The 20530-nt window shown below is 43.8% G+C and overlaps 2 protein-coding genes across 6 annotated transcripts in view; one reads left to right on the top strand and one right to left on the bottom strand.

The window, feature by feature from the left end:
* The window catches only part of ST3GAL2 (ST3 beta-galactoside alpha-2,3-sialyltransferase 2), a 58508-nt gene extending 56041 nt beyond the window's left edge, over positions 1 to 2467 (top strand). The window contains exon 10 of the transcript XR_014059185.1: positions 5 to 2467. The gene's annotated coding sequence lies outside the window, so the exon portion shown is untranslated. The remainder of the gene's footprint in view (positions 1 to 4) is intronic.
* On the bottom strand, positions 1585 to 20466 carry LOC145513190 (ATP-dependent RNA helicase DDX19A). Of its 5 annotated transcripts, XM_081508749.1 has the most exons (13): positions 20311 to 20466; positions 17300 to 17348; positions 14834 to 14845; positions 13668 to 13718; positions 12608 to 12743; positions 10299 to 10391; positions 9209 to 9311; positions 8720 to 8834; positions 5541 to 5718; positions 4953 to 5190; positions 3600 to 3762; positions 2963 to 3154; positions 1585 to 2659 (listed from the first exon to the last, which is right to left on the bottom strand). In XM_081508749.1, the coding sequence occupies exons 1-13, from the start codon at positions 20365 to 20367 to the stop codon at positions 2598 to 2600; spliced, it is 1449 nt and encodes a 482-aa protein (XP_081364875.1). In that variant the 5' UTR covers positions 20368 to 20466; the 3' UTR covers positions 1585 to 2597. The 5 variants fall into 5 exon arrangements, with proteins under 5 accessions (XP_081364875.1, XP_081364876.1, XP_081364874.1 ...); XM_081508750.1 differs by lacking the exon at positions 14834 to 14845 and having other exon boundaries at positions 20307 to 20466; XM_081508748.1 differs by lacking the exon at positions 14834 to 14845.
* Between the last annotated feature and the right edge of the window lie 64 nt (positions 20467 to 20530).

The raw sequence follows: 20530 nt of genomic DNA, 5'->3' as shown, positions 1-20530 counted from the left end.
GCAGGACAGTGTCCAAGTCCTCTTCCCTGCCTCCAGGGCCTGCGTCTTGATGGAAGTCTCCATCCAGCGGGCAGGCAGGTGAAGCTCCTGTCCAGCACCATCCGAGCAGTGATGCTACCTTAGGCTCTGATTTCGTGTGCAGCGCTTCCCGGTTCCTTGGCTCCACAGGACCTGTTGGCCAGCAGCTGCTCTGCCCCTAGATGGGAGCACGGCAAGCTCTGGCTTCAGCCCTGCTCACCACGTTGCATTTCTCCTGATTGCTGATCCACAGAAGTAGTCACCTCGTTTTTGGGGGTCAGGCAGTATTTTTCTGTTTTCTGGCTCTTCCTTTTCTGTATCGCTGCTGTGCTTCTGGGTCCACGTGGGTGTCACCTAACTGGAATGCTGGCTCCGCACCAGGCCTCTTCTCCCTCATTTCCCTCCGAGCACCCGCACACCTCCTCCTCGCTACCCCACCTTGCCTCACCCCCCCCTTTTCTTCTCAGAGCCCCTCCCACACCCGTGGCTCGCATGCGCCCCTCATAACCTGCGGTCACTGTCTGCCTGCTTCACTCCCAGGATTCTCCCTCTCACATCCGCTCCCATCTGGACCCTGTCGCTCGGTCTCAACTCTGACCCATGCACGCACAGCTCTGCCATCGGCTCACCCACAGGTAACAGTAATCGCTCACTGAAAGTCAGGCCGGCCAATCATTTGAAGACCTACAAAACCATGAGGAAGTAGTTATAATACTGAGGTGAGGAAAAGGGTTCTGGCCACAACACCAAATCCAGATTTCTTAAAAATGAATGTTAAGACTACCGAAGTTAAACTTTTGTGTAGTATTAAGAAAAAATGATTTTGTAAAGACAAACTAGGAAAACATCTACCACTCAAGACAGTCTAACTTCCCTAGAGTAGAAAAGTGGCTATAACTCACAGAGAACAAGCCGGTGACAAAATGGTGAGATGGCAATGGGCAGCACCCCCAAAAGAGGTACTGGTAGAAATACTAATAAACCCAAATGTTGCTAAAATTTTTTAAAAAGCCATTATGTAATCTATTTTTGCCGCTCAGACTTGCAGTTTTAAAAATTAATATAGAGGGGGGTTGGCAAGCAGGTAGTAGGTATTTTTGTTATCACTGAAATGACATATTGGTAAAAACTTTTCAGCAGGCTACATTAGCAATGTGTTAAAATGTTAAGCATCTCCACTCTGACCCAACAACTCTACTTCCAGGAACACATCCTAAGTAGGTCTCAGCGGGGCAGAGAAGAGTGGGACCAGCATTTGCCGTGGGCAACAACCCAGTGTTTCTCACTAGGAGCCAGGATGCAAATGCTGGGGCAGCTAGATACTGGAATGGTGCTGATGGAGAATGAGGCACATCCATGTCTCATGTCTAAGACACATGCGTAAGTGAGAAGGCAGGCTGCACAACGTAAGTAGAATGTTCACATTTTTGTAAAAGAAAAGTAGGTTGACATAATCAAACAGAAGGCAATATATTGAATATTCATCAAGCTGCTAGCAGTGGTGAACCCAGAGAAGTGGGGACCAAAACACTTGCACTTTATAAATTACACACACACACACACACCTTTTTAATGAGCATATATTAGTCTAATAAGCAGAAAAATACAAGTAAAAACAACAAATCATGATTAGGAAAGCGTTCCATAATTATTTTTAAATTTTTTAACGTAGTGGATGATGGGTATAGCTCTGATTTGTCCGTCCTTATTCATACAGTGTATGAATCAGAGTAAGCAACAGGTCCACTGTTACGGATGAACGGGATCATGAGAGCTTTCACTTGGTCATAACTTCCTCTCCAAACTCTGCTGCTCATATCCAGGCATAGTGTGACGTCCACAGTAAGAGCTCACCCGGCCAGATGTGTGTCAAAAACCACCTCGGCGGCTGGGACGCCAGGCACCTGAGCAGACAGAGCCACTGCGGGAGGCAGAGGCAGCCCTGGGTCACCCAGCTGTGCCAGGCCAGTGCCTCTGAAGACAGTTTGCTGACTTCCTGTTCCCCCCAAATCTGAGGCGTACAAAGGGAGCCAAGACGCTCACACCGGGAGAGGGCGGGATTCCTCTGCAGAGAACAGAGGTGAAGCACTCAGCTGGGACACCAGTGGATCCGCAGAGAAGGCAGGAGGCCAAGGGCAACAGACACCTGTTGGAAGCCTGAGTCAGGGACAGGCCTCTGCTGCCCTGCACTCCTCCCTGCGCGGGGCTCGCAGCTGGGGGACCAGGCCGCTCCTCTGTTGTTGCTTCAGGGCCTGGAGGTGGTCTGAACACCCCTGGCCAGAAGACAGGCAGTGCCTCCTGCGGCCGGCGGTTACCAATAGTGACTACGTTTTTATAAAGGTGGGAGAAAGTGTGGCTTCGAAAAGGCATGGGAGGAAAAGGACTCAATTTTCCAAAATTCAAATTCTTTTCTTCTACCTTCCTGAATAATTTGTGTAATTTTTGTCAAGTCCAAACGTAATTTCAGATGAGGTAGGCAGTTCGTCTACTCGTGCCGTCATCTTCGCAGGGACGGTCAGGCTGCGCCGTGGAAGCACTCGTGTCCCGGGCGGGGGCGGCACAGCGACTACAGGAGCTTCTCAGTTGGCTATTTTCTCAATCTCATCCAAGTCATCCGTGTCTAGTCTTTCTATTTTCTTATCTGAGGGAAAAGAAGAGCGGGTTCAGAGAGAGACAGGCACAGATCACAGGGGAGGCAGGCAGGGGAGGGGCAGCACAGCCGAGGGCGAGCCCAGGGCTCCCCTGGGACGTGCCCGCCTCCCGCCTCAGCGCCTCCCTGAGCCCTGAGGCTCCCGGCACTGGGCGGGCACACGGATGGTGGCGGCCAGGGCCCTGGTGCCTCAGCCCGGCCCGAGCTCCCCAGTGTCTGGGAGAACTTCCCGTCCTGGGGAAGGAGAGGGGAGGGACAGGGACAGGGCCTCTCGGGGCCACTCCCGGGACTCACTAAAATGCTCCTGGATCCTGTTCAGGATGTTCATGCTGTGCTTGCTGTCCACCATGTTCACGGCCAGACCCCGCTTGCCAAAGCGGCCGGTGCGCCCGATCCGGTGCAGGTAGGTCTCATTGTCCGGGTTCCCGTCCTTGTCCACGGGTAGATCAAAGTTGATGACGACAGACACCTGCTCCACATCGATACCTGCGTGAAGGAGAGTGCGACAGGCGTGACGACGGGAGACAGAAGTCAGTGCCGCCCAGTCAGGCCTGCCCTCCCCAAGCTCAGGCGGAAGGAGGGGTCTGGGACAGGCCAGCTCTGGGGTTCGGACACGGGCAGGTGGCAGAACCCAGAGGGAGAGGACAGAACCGTCCCAGTGCTGGCCAAATTCCGGCATCAGTCGGAGAGCCTGTGCTGGATCCGAGGATCTGGAGAAGCAGCTGATGCCGCCCTGGGGCCGCAAGAAGAGCAGGCGCTGTTCTCGGCCACCAGCCAGGACTCCCGGCTTCTGTGGACGTTCTCCTCTGCTGAGGGAACCCTACAGGCTCTCCCACAAAACAGCATCTCCCCCAAACCATCGCAGCCTCCCACACACAAAGATCTCTCTGCTGCCCCGAGCCTGGCGGGCCAGGACCCAGTCCCTGCTCACCGCGGGCACACACGTTGGTGGTGACCAGAACCTTCTCTTTGCCCTCTCGGAAGCGCTCAATCACTGCAGCCCTCTGCTCCACCACCATTTCACCGCTCAGCAGAGCCACCTGGTGGCCTTCTTTTGAGAGCTCTGCCGCCAGCCAACTAGCTGTTTTGCGGGTCTGGAAGGAAGAAAATGTTTGAGGAATGAAGGTATCTTAAGAGAATATTTTTGATCTGGAAGACCACTGAACCTTAGCAGTTAAAGAGTCAAATGTCCTAAAATTGTTAACATGATGTGGTATAAAGGAAGTCACCTGGGTGATAAGTCTTAGAAAATATTTAACCTTGATATAACCACAAGGGGGAAAAAGTCAGAGACATCTAAAGACTAATTACTAGCTTGGCTGGACTCATCAAAATGTCCATGTCATGAAAGGTGGAGAAACTGTTCTGTATTAAGGGAGTCTCAAGAGACACAACACTAAATGCAACAATCTCTGACTGGCTCTTGGCTTAACAGCAGCAACCAAAAGCAATAAAGGCCATTTCAGTATACATGGGTAAGGTGGCATATGGATGGACTTCAGAGGGGACGTCATCCTGAAAGGTGGGAGAGTGGTGGTGTGCTCATGTAGGACCACGCCTCATTCTTAGAAAGCATTTAGGTGGGAAATGTCCAAATATCTACAGCTGACTTTAAAATAAGTCAACAGAAAGAAAAAGTACAGACAGCCCTACACAGAAGCTTATGGATAAAGCAAATGTGGCTAACTGCTAACAACAGGTGAAGGGCATAAAAGCCCTCATTTTATATTGTTTTCATCTTTTCTGTAGGCTTGAAAGTTTCAGTCTGAGTTTGGGAGAAGGATGCAACTCTTGACAAAATTTTTTTTTTAATTTACAAGTGTTCTAATAATAGAGTAAGAGCTTATTCTTATACCCCATAACAGCATTTTGATGTTTTCTTCGGTGATCTTATATATTCCAGAAAAATTACACTAACTATTATAAATGGGGTCTGTCCTTCCAATTTCTAAGTGTTTGAGTTTGAGACTGGAAAACTACTTATTTTCTTTTAATTTTCTAGCCAGTCATCCTGTTTGGTTTCTTATTTTTCCTACAAATATCAGTTTTATTCACTTGGGCTTTCTAATGTATCACCTACAGATGGTATTTAAGTTCAGGAGACTCGATGCTTAGACTATGGATATACCTCAGGATACTATGAAGAAATTGTTCCTTCCATCTTCACAAACCATTTGTTTTCCAGTCACAGGGAAGGAACCTGGTCCCCTAAGTGGAGTTCCTCCCCCACCCCCCAACCCCACCCCGAAAGCCTCCTGCTGCTGCTGCTGCTGCTGCTACTCACATGGCAGAAGATCATGGCTTGAGCAATGGTGATGGCCCCGTAGATATTACACAAGGCCTGGAACTTCTCGTCTCTGCTGTTGCACAGGACGTAATACTGCTTGATGGTGTCCAGTGTCTCCTCCTCACGCTTCAGTTTGATGATGTTCGGGTCGGGGACCACTTTCTGGGCAAATTTCCAGACAGAGTCTTCAAAGGTGGCAGAGAAAAGCAGCATCTGGCAGTTCCTGGGCAGCATCCTGCAAGGGGATGCCCAGGTGTCCGGCATGACCCTGACCCAGGCTTTCCCTGGACCAGGGCACAGCCTCCCCAGGCCTGATGGCCTGCATCCCCAGGAAGGGGCAGCGGGGAGCAGCTGCGGGGAGGAAGGGGGAGCAGACACGGGGCAGGAACAGGTGACCGAGAGTCCAAGTCTCCCTCCTTAACCTGGGCGGGAGCACGCTCAGTGCTGACGTGGAAATGGCCCATCAAACAAATGCCCCTAAAAGCTGTGAAGAGCCTGGCAGGGGCAGAAAGGGGAATGTGAGATGGCAGGAGCAGGAACTGCAGGTCGGGGGCCCGAGAAGTACCCCCTGGCTCAAGGGCCTACCTCTGGATGCGGATGCTCTGGTCTTGGTGGCCCTGAGTAGCTATCATCACGTCAGCCTCGTCCAGAACAAACACCTTGATCCTCTTGGGGTCGATGAACTTGAGCTTGGAGCACCAGTCCAGAACGGTCCCCGGGGTGCCAATGACAATGTGCTCACTGATTTTCTGACCCCTTTCCACTGGGGAGACAAGATGTGTTCTGTGGGCATTTTTATCTAAAATGTTTGGGTTCTTCTGCTATAAAATGGCCATGAGGACACCTGGCTCACTGCACTGTGGGTGGGAATAAATCATACAGTGACTTCCGTGCATGTTAGTTTCCTTTACCTACTTCCTCCTATAATTTCCCATCATCCAGCTCTTTTTCTTTAGCATTACTCTCATTCTTTTTATACCATCCCTTCACTCATGCTTCACTGATTTCCTTATAAATTGGTAGTTTTGAGTCCTAGGATTCTGGCCCAGTGATTTTTTGCCTTGTTAGACATTCTAATTGTGCAGACGGTTTTCCTAAATACAAATTCTATTAGAAAAAAAACAACAACAGCACATTACTCTCCAACTACAGCTGGTAGGAGTTGAAACTGCTTTATCCATCTATCAAAATTACTAATGCATGGGACTTCCCTGGTGGTCCAGTAGTTAAGACCCCATGCTTCCACCACAGGGGGCAGACGTTCAAGACCCTGGTTGGTGAAGTAAGAACCTGCATGCCATGTGTCCACTGCCGCCCACCGCAACCCCCTCCCCATAAAAAAAAGAAATTTAGAACATTAAAAAAAAAATTTACTAATGCCTGTAAGCCTTTGATCAGGACTTCCACTATTAGGAATCAATCCTGTATGCATATTAGTATGTGAGAAATAACATACATACAAGGATATACATGCATCAAAACATAACTAATTAAGCAAAATATGATGCATCCAATGGATGACACCAGTAAAAGTATAAAGCTGTTTTAGGAACTGATATGGAGCAATCTCCAAAATACATTGTTAAATGTGAAAAAGGTTACAGAGCAACCTATATACCAATAGGGGCAAAAAATAATACGTGTAGTACATGTACGTGTGTGTGACTGTACACATTATATATGTACACACATATTATCGCTTGTCAGTAGCCACACAGACTATCTCTGGTAGGACACATGAGGAGCTGGTTAGTACTGGGTGTTCTAGGAAGGAGAACCAAATGGTTGAAGGGTATGGGAGAAAGAAGTTTCTACAATATACCCTTTTAAATTTTGAAACATGTGAATGTTTTTAACTTAAATTTTAAAAACAAAATTTAAAATTTGAGAAGGGGACCCTGGTTAGGAATACATCAACTCCACTGGAAGAGTTTTAAATGAACTCTCCAACACACTGTGATTTTCACTGCACACTGCTGATCAGTCTCCACTGAATTTTTAAAAAGATGGTGCATTAAGTGTTACTATGTTAATCCCTCACACACAGTGAAGTCCCCTATTAATATAAAACAATCTAGAGAAGATCCATGTTGTCACAAGGTTCTGGTACACCACACTTAGTTGCACCTATCAGTTTGAGACATCAAACACATACAGAAATACCTAACCTAATAATTTCTGGTTAAAGTGCTGTTGCTGCATGCTGAAACATGATGGTTTTCTCCAGGAAAAGTCCTTGTGTGATCATTTGTGTGTGAACTGTACTAGCCATTTTTGTTTGTTGACTGACAAACTATAGAAAATTAAGTAGGGAGTCTGATATACACTTTCTTGAAAATGAACAGGGAGAGCCTGATTTTTCAGTGAAAACAATTGACTGTTATTTGCTGTCATGGTAACACTTAAAGTGTAAGAGAAAATTAGAATTGTGGAAAATTTGTAGTGTTGCTGTAAACTTGAGAGTTTCTCTGTATGTAAACTCCTCTGAGTTGTTTGGTGGGGACATTAATGCATTTTAAATGCTATTTAAAATTTTGTATACTGAAACATGTCAACATTCTCAGCGTAACTCAGTAAGACATTTGATATTTTCCAAATGACTAAGGTATAATGTTATAAAATTACTATTGTGCAGAAGATGCATTCAAAGTGCAAGGGAGACCAAAGAATTTTAATGTAACAGTATGAAGAGGTCATTAATATGATTTCAAATATCACATGGCAATTATCTTTTACGTAATTACCACTTGTTGAGTTTTGGTATGGCATCCTAAAAACAGTATCTGAAATTATAAGAAAAGCTAGATTTTCTTCATATTCTTCCAAAATAAGTACTTAGGGCCCTCAACGATGTTTAAGAGTGTAAGAGATAGAAAGGTTTAAGAATCACTGCTTGAGGCGATTATAAACGGCTGAATTGAAGGGACTTCCCTCTTCTCTTTGTCTAGGTAATGCCCACTGCTCCCTGAAGTGAGTGTTGCTGTGTATACTCCCCACTGGAGCACATGAGCTTTCTGTGCTACATCTTGGCGAACACTTGGTTTGTCAGACTCCCTCATTTCTACCACCTGAAAGGCATACAGCGGTTTCAACTGACATTTCCCTGATGACTAACGAAGCTATTCGCCTTCTTCCATTGACCAGTCATCTGAATTCCTTCTTTAGTGAGGGGTCTGTTCACCTGGGCCGCTTTTGTCCATTTTCCTATTAGAATGATTTCTTTTTTCTTATTGATCTGTAGTTTTATATTCTGGTAACTTCCCATTACCAATTTTCTACCTGTCCTCCTATTTTAACCACATTCTCTACATTCTGCAGAACACATGAAAAAAGAATTGGTGGAAGGATTTCTGACTTGGTAAGAACTGTACATGCTCTTAGATCACTCTTATTAAAGCTGCTTTACTTTTGAAGAAAGGGATCTGATCCCACCTACCATCCTCCCTGCTTACTCTCTCCTGTAGGCAGCTTTCAGACCTCTGGATGCTGAATTCAAACCTTGCCTCCTCAGGGAAACACTCCACACTTTAAGAACGTCATGACTCAGGCAGGGACTTTTTTTTTTAACAACTTAAAATCGTATTTTAAGAGTGGAGAGAATTATTGAGAAATGGGCAAGTATTTAAATAAATTTGCTAAAATCCATGCTGGGCTCCAAGGTCAGACTGAACCAGAAAGTTGAATATCATCACCTCATCTTCAAAATTCAAACATCCCAACCCCTGCCTGAGCTCATGGCCTGGGTCTTGCCCCTTTATACTCACATTTATTGCCTCGAACAGCATAAGCAAGCTTTAGTTCTGGATGAAATCTGCCCATCTGTTCAATCACTTTTCCTGTTTGAAGCGCCAGCTCGTACGTCGGGGAGAGGCACAGACACTAACGGGCAGACCACAGGAGATGAGCTTAGAAAAGCCCTGTGGGAGCAGACCACAGGTTCCAGAGCAACAGGAACACTGGTGTCACTACCCCTCGAACAGTGTAAGGAGCCCCGTCCTCATCAACCAGGCCCACATATCAGCTGTAGACGGAAGCCTTCAGCAGGGAGGCCTGGCTTGGCAGATGCTGTCAGAAGCCACGTTTAAGGCTGCTGCTTCGAATCAACTCTACCTATGGAAGGGCCTGTTGTGCCACTGGGCTTTGCCTGAGCAACAGTCTGAGGCATCAGAAGCATTCAAATTTCACCAGGGATGCCCTTGTCAACACCCTCCCCAGATGGCGCTGCCCTTCCAGGGCCCCCAGGACCCCCTCACCTGCGGGTATCTCTCTGCTGGCTCCACCCGGCTGAGCATGGCCAGGACAAAGGCAGCCGTTTTACCAGTACCCGACTGCGACTGGGCAATCAGGTTCTGTGGGCTGGACCAAGGAAGAACAGAGATGAGGATAACATTGGTTAGAAACAATCAAGTGTCCAAATGTTCTTTTTGGGTGGTAGAAAAAGGGATTTTCCCCCTCATTCAGGTTTTCTGCCTTGAGCACAATGATAAATTTTTTATATGTTTAAAAAAAAACCTGCTTAAATATCAAGAGAAATGATGATTATTTTAGATGGGCTCACACTAAAAAATATTCATTCTAGACTCTAGTGCAGCTAGAGTTCCCTAGTTTTATACCCCAAGAGGCCCATGGAAATTCATACTTGCAGAGTAAGATCTGGGCAAATCTGTGTGCTCCCTTTTCTCACCTTTATGGAAAACGTAAGATACTAAGTCAGATGCTTCAGAGGAAACTTTCGTATTTCACTTCATGTAATTCAGTGTCATGGGAACAGGTGGCATTTTCATCATTAAAAAAGAAAAATAATATAGTTGAATGAAAAAAGTTGTTATCATTTATCTATGGTTTGATACCATTTATCTAAGGTTTAAAAATATGCCAACTACTCTTTAGATCCTTAGGGAAAAATAGGTATGTAGTAAAAAGATAAAGAACCATGAGAAACGACAACCCACTTCAGTGATGCGCTCTTGGGTCAGGGAGGGGGCTGTAAGTGAAGAGGGTTACATGGGGACTACAACTGTCAACTAGATTAATGATGCTTTATTTCTTCGCAGGATGGGGTTCCAGAAATGTTCCTGGTATGGCTCCTGATACTTTTTTGCAGGCCTCAAAATTTTCAAAATTATTTTTAAAAGTGTTTAAAACGGCACTGACTCTATCAGATTTTATTAAGTGGAAAAGGCAGAAACTGTTGAATTGCACCTCTCTCGCCACCTGTCCAAGCTGTTTCCCTGAAGAAGCCTGTTGCTCCCAAAGGCTCATCTTATGCTCAGGAACACTATACTCTTGGTGGGAGATGTGAAACCCCATCCTGGAGATGTGTACCAGAGTCTGTATACTTACGGCTCAGCAAGCATCATGGGTAATGCGTTCTCTTGTATCTTGGATGGCCGATTGAAGCCCATGGCATAGACTCCCTGGAGAAGCTGTGGTTTCCTAGGAGGCCGGGGAGAGAGGATGGTTCCTAGTTGTTGCAACTGTTTTAAAGACCTAAGATTTTTTTTATTTTTCCCCGTATCTAGCAAAGAGTGATACTTTCTATCTCTGTCAGACATATTTTCCTATGCCTTAAAAAATACTAACTGAAAACAAAACCAACATCTTTCCCTACTAAATCTTGATCTGAAACTATTATGCAATTTATAAAATCCAGGCTAGCTTCCTTTCTTAAGAGAAATTCATCTTTCAGTAGACCCACAAATTTGATTGGCCTGGATACTGTAGGAATGGTTCCTATTAATTCATAGTATAAAATAAATTATGAAAGATATCTAAAAGCAAACACCGCTTACTCTACCGCTGAGATACAGAAGTCCCTGTAGAGAATGAGACTTTGGTTTTCATTTCCCAGTGCAGGTGCTCCACTGAACCACAGTCACTCTGTGCTCCATGGGCCTTCCGAAAAAGCCAGCTGCACAAGGACTCGGGACAATTGAGAGGTAAGAAAACTGATTCAGCCAGTTTCTAGTAAATAGGTAAAGGAAGTTCAGTTATCATACTGAACTGTACAACTGCTCAGATTTACTATGTCTAGTCAAAATCAAGACTAGAAAAGCACCAACTTCTTATATAAGCAGCTACACAACAAATATCAATTAAAGCTGTTCTAACAGCACATTTGTAATAAGCTCTCTGCTACTTCTAAACTGACAGGATGTTTAACAAAAATCACACCAGATTATTATTAAAGAAACATCAAACCAAGGCAAGAATGTTCTCTAAGCCTTCCTTAGAGTTCAACAGGCTCTCTAAAAGGCAGTTCTTCTGGCCTCTGGTGGTTCTCGGACACAAAGAACTTTGAAGATTAACGTACTTCTATTTGGAAGAAAAGGCTGTGAGGCTTGGCAGGTTCTGATTTAGTTGCCAAGAAAACAAAGTCACTACTGAAAGAGGACTCAAGTGATCCAGGAACTTTCAGTGGCTCATTATTTTCCTTTTATTTTGCATATCTTTTCAGTGCAAAATAGACCAAGTATATAGGTGGCCTAGGTTTTATTGTTTGTTTCATCTGGCTACTAACAATTAAATCAGAAAGAACTTGCCTTTTCAGAGGCCAATTCATCACTGGTTGACCTGGGAGCTCCAGTCCTTTAAATGAAAGACCACTGATACTAGGGAAGGCAAGCTGTCAGAGCACATCTAGCTGCTCTGCCAGAATTTATGAAGAGAAGCAGAGATGACAAATTTACTGAAAAAAGCCCTTGACAGAGAAAATACACATAGAAAAGTATAGTTTCCTGGGGGGAAAAAAGGCCACACTTTAAAAATCTTATTTTTAGCTATTGCTTCTTTAACACCTTGATTTGGTTTCTAGTTAGCTCTCTGACTTTAAGTGTGTACGTGTGGGCAATGAACAAGACAAAGAATCCATACATTGCACCACTTTCTTATTCACCAGCTATTCTGTCTATGATTTGGGTGCTGGCAAGCAGCAAGAACGGTAGTTACATCTCGTATTACTCATAACACCCAGCAGTGTCATGTACATAAACCAATGACCCATAAATACCTCTTCACTAACTTACTGAAGGGAACAGAAAACTTGGTACGACATTATGTAATTCCCTGCGTTTAGAGTAAGGACATGTTAGAAGTCATTCTCAGCACAGTGCCATAAATGTACACACTTAAGGCTTGATCCTGGGTCTGGATTTTTTGAAAAAATTCTGTAACACTGAAGGCTGATTTTCACTATAGTTACTGGGAATCCTGCACAGGCTTTTTGGACAGATTTTATAAAAGTAGATAAACTTTTTCTTAACACTGTAAACCCTATAGTCTAACAAAAGGGCTTACCTAATAAGAAATGTTCCTGACATCCAGAAATCACCTGTCAGCCAATATTTTATTGAAAGTTCTAAGAGCATAAAAGAAAAAAGACTTTCAGCTATGATGAATAAATCTGTGGCATTTAAAATTCTCTAAGGAGGAAAACTGGGTTGCCAAGAGACAAGGGTGGAGGGAGACCATCACTTTTTCATACTTTTAAACTTTTGAATCATGTGAACTATTAACTAGTCAAAGAAAGTAAATATATATTAAGATTTTTTTTAAAAAAGTAGAAAGGAAAATCCCCACAAGGTCTCTGAGATAGTAACTCTTACAAAAGAGGAATTAGCAAGGATCAGTTGTTCAAAGGAACAGATACTCACAGCCGAAGCTCCTCGAAGGACTTGACTGAGTAGAGCGGGGAGGTGGGATCCCGCTGCAGGACTTCCACTTGGTTGGTGTTATCGACAAGGTTGCTTCTGATCAGCTTGTTGAGTAAGGACTGGGCGGCTCTGTCCTCTGCAGGAAAAAACCAGCAGATCTTCCTCATACTCATCAGGCAAACCCCCCATCTGCACTCACTCCTGGATAGCCCAGCAAGGTGGGAGAAAACCACAATCACACCAAAAAGTCTCATAACTCCTGATCCCTAGATGCAAGTGTGCTGAGTTGCTGGGCAAGTCTATGTTTCTATACACCACTCATTCAATCGCCTCCTTTCCTCAGTTTGTAACCTCTCCACTTTCTCACTACCCTGAGAAGTAAACCTCAGAAGCACCTCCACATGTGGTGACAACCCACACACCAACCTGGGTTGTGAGTGTCCTCTCTCTACCTTCGCTGCTATTAACTACGGATGGGCAGCTGTGGTCCTGATCCCATCCTGTCTTGTGGACAACGACATTTCTCCCAGCAGTGACCTTTCTCTCTTGCATTCTGTTTCTTCCTCTACTAGATCATTCCCACTAGCATATGTACACGTTTTGCCATCTCTCATCATAAATCTTCCTCCTTTATCCTACATGCCCATCCACCTACTGCCCCAATTCTCTGCTCCCCTTTACAGAGCATTCCCTCACAGGGCTGTCTATTATAGGTCTCCACTTCCTATTCTCCCCAGAGTGCACACTTAGATGTTTTTTCATCTAATCTCCCCACTTGACTTCAATAGCCCCTTGTCAAACTCATCAATGACTTCTACATTCTAAATCAACTGAGTAGCCAATTTTTAGTTCTGCTAACTTACTACCTATGCACAACTCCCTACCTTTGAAACACTTCCTTCCTCCGGTCTCCGGGACACCACCCTCTATTGGTTCTATCTCACTGACTATTCTCAGTCTCCTTGGCTGAGTGCCCTTCATCTCCTCGATCTTATAACTCACAGTGCCTCTGGCTCCAGAGAGGCAAGTCCTAGGTGACAGGGCTTCAAAGATTAGTTACCTTTCTCTTCTTCATCTGTTTTCTCTGGAGTGGCACTGGTTTTGATAACACCTACACAAGAAAATAGTTATTGTAATCAGAAAGGCAAATATCAAATCCATTCAAAAGGTAGGACGATATAAATATCAGACCTTATTTAAATGATCAAAATGTAAATAGTTGGGTTTCTTTATGTTTAATGGATTTTTAAGTTTAGTGCATAAGAAAATTCAAATTTCTAGAAATCTTGGTTGACTTCCGAGTGATGTCACCTCTGACTTCCTTATCCTAATTTAAAATATACCATTATGTTAGCAGACACAATGAGACATAAGAAAGAAAATAAAGGTATTAAAAATTAAAAAGAAGTAAAATGATCACTTTTTGTAGAATATGTGATTGTAAACTTGCAGGACTAAGAGTATAATTTAAAAATGACTACAAAATTTCTCAATTAAAGATGAAAGAGCTAGGTACAAAATAAATAAGTAGAAAACAGTAGCTTTTATAAATATAGGTATTACTGAAGAAATACTATTTATAATAGCAACTAAAAGATAAAATACTGCATCTAGAAATAAAGCTAGCAGAAAATGTATGTGGAAAAACTTTAATAAAACTCATAAACTGATGCAAAGAGATAAAGCTCAAAAGCCTATAAATAAATTAAAATATAACTCTAAGATATTCAATTAACCCAAAAGAAAGCAGGAAAAGAAGCAGAGAAACAAAATATGAGGGGACAAACAGAACACAAATAGTAAAATTGCTAACCTAAATCTAACTGCATCAATATTTACCTTAAATGTAAATGGATAAAATACTCCCATTAAATGACAGTGAGGAAAAAAAAAAGACAGTGATTATTAGAATGGATTAAAAAAAAGCAAGATCCAACTGTTAGCTGTTTATAAGAGGCACACTTTATTTTTTGTTTTTAATTGAGGTACAGTAGATTTTACAATATTGTATTAGTTTCAGGTATGCAACATAATGATTCAAAATTTTTATAGACTAGAAAAGGCAGAGTAACCAGAGATCAAATTGCCAACATCCGCTGGATCATCGAAAAAGCAAGAGAGTTCCAGAAAAACATCTATTTCTGCTTTATTGACTATGCCAAAGCCTGTGACTGTGTGGATCACAATAAACTGTGGAAAATTCTGAAAGAGACGGGAATACCAGACCACCTGACCTGCCTCTCCAGAAACCTGTAGGCAGGTCAGGAAGCAACAGTTAGAACTGGACATGGAACAACAGACTGGTTCCAAATAGGAAAAGGAGTACGTCAAGGCTGTATATTGTCACCCTGCTTATTTCAACTTATATGCAGAGTACATCATGAGAAACACTGGGCTGGAAGAAGCACAAGCTGGAATCAAGACTGCTGGGAGAAATATCAATAACCTCAGATATGCAGATGACACCACCCTTATGGCAGAAAGTGAAGAAGAACTAAAGAGCCTCTTGATGAAAGTGAAAGAGGAGAGTGAAAAAGTTGGCTTAAAGCTCAACATTCAGAAAACTAAGATCATGGCATCCGGTCCCATCAATTCACGGCAAATCGATGGGAAACAGTGGCTGACTTTATTTTGGGGGGCTCCAAAATCACTGCAGATGGTGATTGCAGCCATGAAATTAAAAGACGCTTTCTCCTTGGAAGGAAAGTTATGACCAACCTAGACAGCATATTAAAAAGCAGAGACATTACTTTGCCAACAGAGGTCCATCTAGTCAAGGCTATGGTTTTTCCATTGGTCATGTATGGATGTGAGAGTTGGATTATAAAGAAAGCTGAGCACCGAAGAATGGATGCTTCTGAACTGTGGTGTTGGAGAAGACTCTTGAGAGTCCCTTGGACAGCAGGGAGATCCAACCAGTCCATCCTAAAGAAGATCAGTCCTGGGTGTTCATTGGTAGGACTGATGTTGAAGCTGAACTCCAATACTTTGGCCACCTGATGCGAAGAACTGGCTCATTGGAAAAGACCTTGATGCTGGGAAAGATTGAGGGTGGGAGAAAAGGGGGACGACAGAGGATGAGATGGTTGGATAGCATCACCGACTCAATGGACATGGGTTTGGGTGGACTCCGGGAGTTGGTGATGGACAGGGAGGCCTGGCGTGCTGTGGTTCATGGGTCGAAAAGAGTCGGACACGACTGAGCGACTGAACTGAACTGATACTCCTACAAGAGGCACTTAAATATAAAGACACAAATAAGTTGAAAGTCAGGGGATGGAAAGAGATGCAACCAGTAAGCATATGAAGGCTAGATTAGCTCAGGTAATGCAGATTTCAAGAACAAAATCATCACCAGAGATAAAGGAGGGTAGTATTTTTTTTTTAATTTTAAAAAATAATTTTATTTATTTATGTATTTATTTATTTGGGGGGACTGTGCTGGGTCTTTGCCACGGTGCCGGCTTTTCTCTAGTATCAGCAAGCCAGGGCTACTCTCTAGTTGTGGTGCATGGGCTTCTCTCATTGCAGTAGCTTTTCTTGTGCAGAGCACAGCTTCTAGGGCATGTAGGCTTCAGTAGCTGCAGCACGTGGGCTCAGTGGTTTCGGCTCCTAGGCCCTAGAGTCCCAGGCTCGATAGTTACGGCACACGGGCTTAGTTGCTCCACGGCATGTGGAATCGTCCCAGATCAGGGATCAAACCTGGGTCTCCTGCATTGGCAGGCGGATTCTTTATCATTGAGCCACCTGGGAAGCCCAAATAAGGATATTTCTAATAAAAGGATCCATTCATCAGGAACACATAAATATGAATGTACCTGGCAACAGATCTGTAAAACACAGGAGGCCAAAACTGACAATATTAAAGGGAGAAATAGACTATTCCACAATTACAGTTGGAAATTTTAATACCTCTCTTTCAACGACTGAAAGAACTCGACCAAAAAGCAAACAAAAAACAGTCAAGACACAGAAGATCTGAGCAACACTATCAACAAAAACTCAGCACAGCTAGCTAGGTAAATTTTTTTTTTTTTTAATCTGGAAAACTAATCTATCCTTATCACTCATGAAACTGTTAGGTAGGTAGAATAGGAAACAGGAGTCCAGAATGGCGGTGGCCAAAAGACAAGAAAGGGAAAACCCCACAAAAATAGAACAAAGGGAGGTCCGAGGACTGGAGTGAGGACCTCAGGTAGAACAAACAGCACTCCTGGCTAGCCCAGTTTACACAGGGCAGGCCCAGGGGGAGGAAGAAGCATATAAAAAGAGGAGCCAAAGGGCCGGGGGTCTGTCTCTCTCCCGTGTGCTCGCGCGCTCTCCCACGCTTCTCTTCGCGTCTTTGGGTTGGCATGCCCTCACACCTCGAGGATGGATTTTCCTGCTATTTCTAAATAAAATAGAGCTGTAGTATGGAGCTGTAACACTGATCTGTCTAACAGCTATAACACGGTCTGCCCAAGACCCGACAGCTATGACACGCCGAGGGCTCTAATGTCTGTGTCGCTTCAAATTTTTGTTGAGACGAGACAGAACGGAGGAGAATACACTCGCCTGACAAAACTGAATTTACTGGCTCTCAAATCTGGTGCTGACATCTGCCAAAGGTGCTAAGTGAAAGCTGCTTTCCACATTGCAGCTAAGAGTACAAAGCAGAAGCACACATGTACATTATAGTTACTTGTGACTCACCATTGGTATCTGGTTTGACTTTTTCTTCCTTAATCTGCAAATTACTCATCTGAATGGGAATGAAAGGAAACACTTAAGAGCAGAGACACCTGATAACAGAATACCATGAATTACAATTGACTGTTAAACACCGGGGTTTGAACTTCAAGGGTTCACTTATTCAAGGATAAATACTACAGTATTACTCAACTCATGGCTGGTTGAATCCGAAGATGTGGGGCCACGTATATGAAGGTGCAATGTTATTTGGGGATTTTCAACTGCAGTGTGGGTTGGGGGCTCATAACCCCCAAATTGTTCACTGGTCAATTACATTTATCAAGCTAATGCACTTAAATCTAAATGGTAAAATAAAAGGGGTCTTACCCAACTATTAGGAAGCAATGTTTTAAAACATTTATTTATACCAGCCACTCAAGAAACAGAATGGATAAAACCAGATACGAGTATGTTTAGGTCTATATTTGTGTTATTCATAGGGCTGTAGGTTAAAAAAGATTTGAATCCAATTCTCAGTAACTGTCTTTAGGGAATACCTGATGCTGAAAACTAGTTTTAAACTCTAGAATACAAATGATAACCTTTATAATACTTTTTTATTTATTTGTAGATAACTGTCAGTTTTATACCCCTGATCTGATTCTGCCTGAACTCCAGTGCCAAATCTCCAAATGCTTCATGGGTACTGTATAGACAGGAGTTAACACAGCAGGTCTGACTGCTAGCCTTTGGAAAGCCAGCTTGGAAAGCTGAACCCTGGCAGGCTTCTGGGAGCCTGGATGATGAGAAGGTCCCCGCCATTCCCAAAACTGCTGAAGGGTTCACTAACTATGTTTCTAAAAACATGATGTTTTATGATTACAGCTGCTTTCCTTCCAGGAGTCTGGAATTTTGGTACCTTCGAGGCAAAGAATGACTATGTGACAGGCCCCCAGTAAAAACCCTGATCACTTAGTCTCTAACAAGCTTCTCTGACAACACTTCCTATGTGTTGTTACTAACTGTGGCTAGAGGAATTAAGCAGGAATAAAGTGGAGCTTCTGACTCCTCTAGGAGAGGATTGTTGCAAGCTTGACACTGGTTTCCCCTGGACTTTTCAACATGGCCTTTTCCTTTTGCTAATTTTGCTTTTCATGCAATAAATCATAGCTGTGAGTACAATTACATGCAGAGTCCTGTGAGTCCTCTGAGGAAACCATTGAACTTGGACACCTCTTGGTGACTCACAACAGATACTTACCAAGTTGTCTCCTTATTTCAAATTCAGAACTGGCAAACCTGTACTCATCACCCTACACATCAAATCTGCTGTTCCTCCCACTCCCCTAAACCTGTTATTAGCACTTTATTAATACCACCTTGTAGGATCCAGGTTGAAAACTGTAATCTATGCTTTATCTCTATTCTCTTCTTTTTCCTAAATCTTTTGTTGTTGTTGTTTAGTTGCTAAGTTATGTTCGACTCTAGTGTGACCCCCATGGACTGTAGCCTGCCAGGCTCCTCTGTCCATGCGATTTCCAACAAGAATACTGGAGTGGGTTGCCATTTCCTTCTCCATGAGATCTTCCCAACTCAGGGCTCAAACCCCCATCTCCTGCATTGGCAGGTTGATTCTTTACCAGTAAGCCACCAGGGAAGCCATCTAAATCTTTATACCTCCACAATTATCTCTTAAATCCACCCCTTCATCTACACTTTCACCATTCAATGCAGGCCCTCTATCTCTGGACTATTAAAGTAATTTCCACACTGATCTTTTCTTTAGACACCACTCCTAATATATTCTGTTCTCTGTAGTCCCATAATTCTTGCTAGTCCTCAGATCTTATCTTGTCAGTATCCTTAAAATTGCCCAAACTATTCAAATAAAGCCTCTCCACTGTAAGTTCTTTGTTAAGGTCCAAAGTACACTCTCTATTTTCAATACTGCTCCTACTACAACCCAATAACCTTACGCTGCAGCAAAAATGATTCTGATTCCTGTTCTCTGTACAAGTCCAGCACTTTGGTACATTCTGTTCTAAAATGCTGTTCACCTTCATCTCTCTTAGTTACTGTAATATCCAGCACAAATATAAACTTCGTCACAAGGAATTTCCCTGACTTTCTTACTCATAAATATCCTCTTCCCACTCAGAGTTCACTTCTAACATGACTCTTACCATTTTCACAACAATTCCCACCAGTTAGCCTTCTTAACTAGACCATAAAGCTTCTTCCTATACTTCTTTGGATTTACTCCATTTCAACTACCTGCTGAGAAACTGACAATCCTTCCAAAGCAATAAATGGTGACTGGAGAAGAGTTGTAATTTAGGCATTAAAAGGTTACATAAGACTTCAGACTACAAAAAGCAACGCAATATATTCTTAAAATATATATATATTCTTAAAATCAATAGTCCATTACCACCAAATCAACATACCTTAAAGAGGTAAGAACAGAGAGTCACAGTTTACAGTATAATTACCTTCCCGTTGAATGGATCTTCACTAATTAAAGAACCAATGCATGAAATTAAATGTCACTTTAAACAGCGATGAAACAATTTGTAGTGCCTCCCGCAACGTTTGCAACAGATTGAAACACTAAATATAAACCCAAATTCGTTATTCTGCGAAGTGATACAAACTGCCAACCATGTTAAGCAGGCATCTAAAAACTGGCAAAATAAGAGTAATATAGAATCACTCAGAAAATAGATGAAAAAGAGAATCAGCACTGTTCCTGTCCTTACAATCCCCACTGAGAAGGAGGTGCAATGTAGGAAAGACAGTATACAGAACAAGTACAGGACAAAGCCTTTAATTGGCTCAGGTCAAAGGAAGAGAGGCTCCATGCTGGCCTCTTCTGCCTTAGCCGCAAATCAGGGCTAAGAGATTCCCCGCCGCAAACCTTCGGGGTGTGCAGGCCCCGGGTCTGCCCAACCCATAGAGCTCCCCGGACCCCAAGCAGTGTCAGCTCGGGCCCTCCTACTACGCTCGCCCCGTCTGGAGCTGAAGCCACTGACCGACTTGACAGCCGCTTCCTGCTCGTCCACTGCCAGGGCCCACGAGTCGGTGGCCATGGTCCCGACGGAGGAAGGCCGACTCGGGAAACACACACAGCGGCTAGCGCAGCAACACCAGTCTCGGCCCGGCTGCAGGCGCCAGATCCACACTCACGCGGGCCGGAAGCGGCGGTTCACGAAGATGACGTCAGTTCCCACATGTCACCAGTCCGCGCCTCGC

The sequence above is a fragment of the Giraffa tippelskirchi genome, chromosome 7, assembly GCF_054371585.1.
Source record: "Giraffa tippelskirchi isolate mGirTip1 chromosome 7, T2T-mGirTip1v1.2.pri, whole genome shotgun sequence".
NCBI lineage: Eukaryota > Metazoa > Chordata > Mammalia > Artiodactyla > Giraffidae > Giraffa > Giraffa tippelskirchi.
The sequence above is the reverse complement of the archived record's forward strand: the minus strand, read 5'-3'. Positions and strand labels throughout refer to the sequence as shown.